The sequence below is a fragment of the Bison bison genome, unplaced genomic scaffold, assembly GCF_000754665.1.
Source record: "Bison bison bison isolate TAMUID 2011002044 unplaced genomic scaffold, Bison_UMD1.0 scf7180017864148, whole genome shotgun sequence".
NCBI lineage: Eukaryota > Metazoa > Chordata > Mammalia > Artiodactyla > Bovidae > Bison > Bison bison.
The window spans coordinates 9,161,845-9,168,525 of record NW_011494720.1 but is presented as its reverse complement, the minus strand read 5'-3'; the positions used below and the strand labels follow the sequence as shown (position 1 = coordinate 9,168,525).

Below are 6,681 nucleotides of genomic sequence, written 5' to 3'. Positions count from 1 at the left end.
GAGAAGTGGCAGGGTGCCTGCAGGTGCTCTTGATGGAGAGGCGTGGACGCGAGCCAGGCTGACCTGGCAGGACTCTGCCCAGCTCCAGTGGGCACTGCCAAGCACAGAGACTGGCTTATTTACCACCTGCGCATGGAAACTTCTCTGAGACCCCACCGACTCAGGGAGCAGCTACCCACCCCACCTCCTCTCGGGGAGGTCAAAAGTCAGCTGGTTTTGTAAACACATTTAACTGTTTTTAATAAAGCAAGTTCATTTACCTAGTTCAAAAATCAAACCATGAAATGGTTTACAGAGGAAGACTAGTTGATGAAAACAAAAACACAGGAGCTGCCTCCTGGAAATATTCTTTCCAGGTCAAGAAGGAATTAGCAAAGACATGGGTGAGGGGGGTGAGGAGGTACAAACGTCAGTGGCACAAGAAAGAAGCGTACATATGAAGTGCAAAGTGTGGGAACACAGTCAGTAACTACGTCACGTCTTTGCATGGTGACAGATGACAACCAGACCTAGCGTGGTGATGATTTTTGAAATGTACGGAAATGTTGAAAACGCTATGTCGTGCAACTGGAACTAACAGAGCACGGCAGATCAATTATGTTTCAGAAACAAACCAACAAACTCACAGAAAAAGAGATAAGATTTGCGGTTACCAGGGGTGTAATACTCAGATGCCACACACCACATGCTGAATATAACGAACCCTGCTGTATGTCAAAAGAATAAATCCTAAGAGTTCTCACTACAAGAGAAAAATAATTTTTTTTCTACTTTTTTAATTTTGTACCTACAGGACGTGATGGACAGTCACTAAGTTTATTGTGATAATCATTTCATGATGTATACAACGCAGATCATAATTCTGTACACCTTAAACTTTTACAGTGTTAGTCGTTCAGTCGTGTCCAATGCTTGTGAGACCCCATGGACTACAGCCCCCCGGGCTCCTCTGTCCATGGAATTCTCCAGGCAAGAATACTGGAGTAAGTTGCCATTTCCTTCTCCAGGGGATCTTCCCAACCCAGGGAGCGAACCCAAGTCTCCTGCATTACAGGCAGATTCTTAACCATCTGAGCTATGGCTCTATGTCAATTTTATCTCAACAAAAAGGAAGGAAAAAAAGAAACACAGGAAAAAGCTGCATCCGTGTAGCGGAAGGCCTTCCTCCACACCCACTGCGAACACTTGGGCCAGGTCACTCTCTTTTCATCCTTTTGGCAAATATAAAATCTCTTACCTTTCCCTAGTAACATCTGAAGTTTAAAAATAAAGAAGCATTGTGATGAAAACCAAACCAACCAAAAGTAATTCTGGCTGTGGTCCTCCACGCCCACCTCACCACCTCTAGTTTAGACCAGGCTTTGCACATCTGTGTAGGACGTAAGTCTTCCCGACAGTGAACCGCTGCGACTCTGACATGTGCTGCTCAGTCCACAAGACACAGGATTGGATCTGGGGCTTTCAGGTTAAAACCAATCTGATGTTTTAACCAAAGGGAGTGTGTGCTCATAAAAAGGTTAATGTGCCTCCGAGGAAGCTAAACGTGGCACGCGGGTGGAGAGAATTACCTTGAACGTAGTATCTGGTTTGGTTGGAGGTTCCGACTTTGCGACTGAAGTGCTGGTCGTTGGCCTTCCTCTGGCAGATGCTGGCCCCAGAGCAGGCGGGGCTGCTGGAGCCCGTGATGGACGACAGCTGGATCTCGTAGAGGTACCTGTCCCCGTTGGTCCTCACGTCCCCAGAGGCGCTGAATCGTCTGAGGAGAAAGAAAAGGGCTCGGGGACAGCCCTGGATCCCGGGACCCACCTAGTGACGCTGCTAAGAAACTTAAAGAAAGAAACTAGTAAAGCCAGAAGGTTCCTCATCAAAAATCGGTCCAGAAGGTTCCAGCTCCGACCCCTGGGCTTATCACAAATGGTAAGAGGAGAAGCGACATTATTTTCACACTTGAGAGACCTCGCCATCTTTGGGGTTCGACTCGAACAGCTAAGCGATGCCTGCCCTCTGTCTGAGCCAGACGTGACAATGGTAACTGGAAACGGTAACTAAAACGCACCAACACGGACCTCTTCGTCTCACAGCCTTCAGCCGGGCAGAGACGGGAGGATTACGGGGCAGCGCTCCCACAGAACGGCCCCACTTACTTGAAGTAAATATCCCCGAGGCTGAAGCTCCGGCCGTTGGCCGGGTTGGTGATGGTCCCATTCACCATCTGCACCTCCTGAGGCTTCACGGCGCAGGCCGCTCGTGAGTCCCAGCTGAAGTGGTAGGTGCAGCTGTCGACGTCGAACCTGCAGGGGCACACGGACCGCGGTCACAGCCCCCCTTCCGCCCACCTGCCAGGGCCCCGGGAGCCCCCCACCGCCCACCTGCCCTTCCGCCCCGGGAGCCCCCCACCGCCCAACTGCCCTTCTGCCCCGGGAGCCCCCCACCACCCGCCTGCCAGGGCCCCAGGAGCCCCCCACCGCCCAGCCCTTCCCGCCCCGAGCCAGGGACCAGCCGCTCCAGGCTAGGGGGTTGACTTCATCTCCCTTCCCCAACACCATCCAACTCAACCACCATGTGAAAAAAAAAAGCAGGCAAGCACTTCAACATGTAATTTTTTTACATTTAGACACTGGGCAACATCTAACAGCTGGGAAGATCTGCTCCCGTATTTTTGAAAGCCTGCTTTACAAGCATTGATTTTGACCCTTTGACAGTTCCTGGGTCTCCCCTTTCCCAAGCCCTGCTTCTATAAGGAAATTGGGCCTGTTCAACAAGCACAGCTCACGTGCTCCCTCTGCTGGCCAAACGCCCTCCCAGCACCAGAGGCGGAAATTTCCAGCAAAATAAAAGGGCATTCCAGGTGGTGCCGCCCCACCTGCTGGGAGTCCCAGACCAGCCGCCTGAACAGCTGGCCGTGGGCGGCACCCATTAGTGAAGCCTTAGTTACACTGAGACCTTGAAGACGGAGGCCGGTGAAATCCCACTTTATGCAACTGCTTTATCAGTCTCATGCACGGGTCCCAGCCTCCATCCAGGACTCCTCCCTTGCAGACTTGCCCTGGCCCCACCAGGCTAGGGGTCTCAGGGGCCGGTCCCCCCCATCGCTACTGTGACAACCCCAGTATCCTCTCTGAGGCACGCACACTAAGCCGCCAAGCAGAAACCGCGGGGAGGAGTTCTGACGGGGGCCCAGCCCACCCAGCGCCCAGCTACCCCCTGGGGTGGGGTACCCCGCACCCTCACCTCGTGAACGAAGGCCGCCCCACTGTCTTGGCACAGGTCAGCTCGATGACAGCAGACGCTGTCTTATTGTCCCCACAGTAGTGGCCTTTAGAGTAAGTTACGATGACTCTGTCATCTGAAACACAGACCATTGAACTGACGTTATCTCTAGGGCATCCTAGGAGCCTCAAGGTCAGAAGTGGCTCTGGAGACTCATCTCCCTGGCGGTCAGCACCGCCAGCCTGGTGACTCGCACCCAGCCCACGTCACTACCTGCATGGCCAGAGGAGACCGGGGGTCACAACTCAGCCCCTACCTGTGAGCACTCTCCTGTGTGATAGGGAGACCCCAGGGCGTGCAGCTCAGGGCTGAGCAAGGAGCCCCCCGCATGGCATGTGTGCAGGGCTGGACCGCAGGTAACGGCGGCAGCCTGAGGTCCCCAGCTCCCTGCAACCTCTGTGCCAGCCCGGCGCTTCCCCCATGTGCCCCACGAGCCACCTGGGATGAAGAGGGCAGGGCGCGAGACCTCCACCTCGCAGAGAGACGGCCCACACAGAACCGCTCTGGTCTGCTCGGTCTCCTGGCTCCACATGGGGCTCTTCCTGCTTCTGAAGAGGGTGTGGTTGAGGAACCAGCAGAGCCCTAGTATGCAGGGGCCAAGGGAAGCAGGGACTCGCTTTCAGCAGCCTGGCTCCCAGGGGCCAGAGATTCTGAGAGCTGCCCTGGGGACGCCCGAGCCCAGCCCTCCTCAGCGGACGGATGGTGGCTCCAGGGGCCGGGACACAGCAGGCTCAGGCCTGGCTCTCGGCAGTCCTCGGGCATGGCGCTCACACCCAATCCACATCCTTAGAGGCAGTGGGCCCAGAATGGGCAGTACCAGCTGCCAGGGGTCCTCCAGGCACGGCCGAGGCACAGGGGCCAACCAAGGGGAGCTGAGGGGTGAGACCCAGGCTCCCGGCCCCAGTCACGGTCAAAGCTACTCTGGGTAAATTTGTTATAAATAACTGGGCTTCTCTGGAAAACTCTGGAAGTTTCACAGCTTCGAAGAGAAATGCTTAAACTCCTAGAACATGGAAACAACAGGTGGAGGTCTTGCTGAAGTGCTGCCCCGCCCCACAGACGAGATGGGCAGCACTCTTGACCTTCCAGGCCTCAGGCACTCAACCTCAGAAGTAGACTAAGACATTGACCTGGAGAATTGCTGAAGGTTACACGTGTGCACACACATGTATGACACACACACGTATGAAGCACAGATCTTGAGGACTGCTGGTTCCTGTGATAAGAGTCCGACTCTTCACCCCATTAGGTGATGTCCCCTAAGTGAACATGGGGTCACGGTGACGGGCCTTAGACGGTTGTCCTGTTGGGGCCAGAGAGGCAAGATCCCACCTGGCGTGTCAGAGAACAGGAGGTCTCACTATGCTTTTCAGGAGGCTTCAACCTCCTAGTCTTTGCACTCGGCTGTGGGAAGACCCAGGTCAGACGTCCACACGATGACGAGGCACAGGAAGAGAACGACCCTCAGCCCCCGGCACCCTTCACGGCAGCAACAACCGAGGTCTCCAAGGTCGTGCACGGGCTGGGAGGTCTGGACACTTCTGCTGGAGCTCGGGCGGGGGGTGACTTCACCCCCACTTCCAACCTGCAGAGTCGGGGGTTACTCTCCAGGGTGACAGGTGTCCTCCAGAATTTCCTTTCTCCATTTCAACGGCTCGAGTGGACTAAGTCTCCCTGTGCTTTCATCAGGACAGCTTGGGGAACCCCAGCCCCTCCCCGAAGCTGAACAGGCACAATGACGGTTTTCTTCCTTGTCCCTTCCACCAACCCTGACTGTCCCTAAGTAAAGAAAGCCCAACCTTCTCCCTTCGCATGAAGAGTCTTTCACTCAACAACCAACTGCAAGAGAAATTTTCCATCAGAACTATTAACAAAGAGCTTCATTTTCCGATGTCAAATTATTAAGACATTTACGAGGATGTATCTGGATGGTCCTGACCAGGTTTTCGTGTTTGTCGTCTGGCTTCTCCCGAATAAACCCGTGCACGTGTACGGGGAGACTCCGGCACTCGGCCCACATTGGAGCAGCGACTCACAGGAGCCCTGGACATCCCAAGACCACCCAGCCCTCTAGACACAGATCGGGACCTGCCGTCTCAGAGAACACGAGGCGGTTCTAACGCTTCAGGAGGCGCCAGGCTGCCTGAGAAACGGTTACTGAGAATAACACTCCTGCAGGTTCCGACGGAAGCCAGCGCTGACCCTCCAGTCCCAGGACGACACCCTCACCTTCCCAACTCAGACGCGACACGTGTGACCGCAGGGCCTTACCTACAACATCCAGCTTCTGTGTGTGAACGAGCCCGAGGACCTGCACCTCGCCAGAGGTGCTCTTTTTGCACACGCTGGCTCTCTCCGAGCAGTCCTGGGGTCCCTTGTATATTTTCTGACACAGGTTGATGTAGTACCTGCAGAACAACACGGAGGAGGTGAGCAAGGTCGGCGTCTGTCCCGACACGCTTGGGGGCAGCTCTTCCCACCCTTTCAGAAGAGGCTACCGTCCGAGCATCTCTCAGCACCTCTGGACACAGCCCTGACCCAGGTCTCTGAGTAAACGAAGGCCAGAGAGTGGGTGGGCGCTGAAAATGTGCACGTGCCCACCGGGCACACGGGGTGAGTCCCGAGAGTCAGGTGGCTAACAGACTCAGGCGGCTGAGAGTCAGGACAGGCAGCGGCTGAAACCCTGGCAAGGCATTCCCCCGTCTTCAGGTTCCCGAGGCTTCCGGGTCCACGCTCCCCACTGCTCTAAGCATGGGGCGGTCAGGCCAGCACAGCCAAGGTACTAGGGGCAGCAAAGTGGGGCAAATTAACACCCCCACCAACCCAACACAGATGGGTGGTTTAGTCAAAGTCGTGTCCGACTGTTGCGACCCCATGGACTGTAGCCCGCCAGGCTCCTCCATCCTTGGGATTCTCCAGGCAAGGATACTAGAGTGGGTTGCCATCTCCTTCTCCAGGGGATCTTCCTGACCCAGGGATGGAGCCTGGGTCACCCGCATTGCAGGCAGATTCTTTACCAACTGAGCCACCAGGGAAGCCCAACACGGACAGCATCCCAGACAAGAAGCAAACTGCGCCTGATTCCATCAGGCCCACAGCTGCTCACCAGCTGCTTTGGGATCTCAAGGCTGGCTTTAGCTGCCTCTGCTTCCAAACCCCCCGGAATGCACCAGGCCTGCCCGAGCAGAGGCCTGAGGCTGTCCCACCTTCAGAATCGGAGCTTGAAGCGCTGCACACTCGCCCCGTTGGGGCGACGGACACAGCCGGCAGGCTGGTAGGGGGAGGTACTCACAAGGCTCCGTTGTGGACGAAGGACCAGGAGCCGGTGAGGGACGAGAGCAGCCGCAGGTCGTAGGTCCGGTGCTTCTGGACGAACTTGCACTCCATCTTCTTCGGGGGGCAGACCACCTT

General features: G+C 55.8%; 1 protein-coding gene across 1 annotated transcript in view; it reads right to left on the bottom strand.

Annotated features, from left to right (window-relative positions):
* IGF2R (insulin-like growth factor 2 receptor) overlaps nucleotides 1-6,681 on the bottom strand; it is a 99,346-nt gene that overhangs the window by 5,934 nt on the left and 86,731 nt on the right. Inside the window, 5 exon segments of the mRNA XM_010840920.1 lie at nucleotides 1,569-1,756; nucleotides 2,145-2,291; nucleotides 3,232-3,346; nucleotides 5,542-5,678; nucleotides 6,563-6,678. Coding sequence (XP_010839222.1) covers nucleotides 1,569-1,756; nucleotides 2,145-2,291; nucleotides 3,232-3,346; nucleotides 5,542-5,678; nucleotides 6,563-6,678 — 703 coding nt within the window.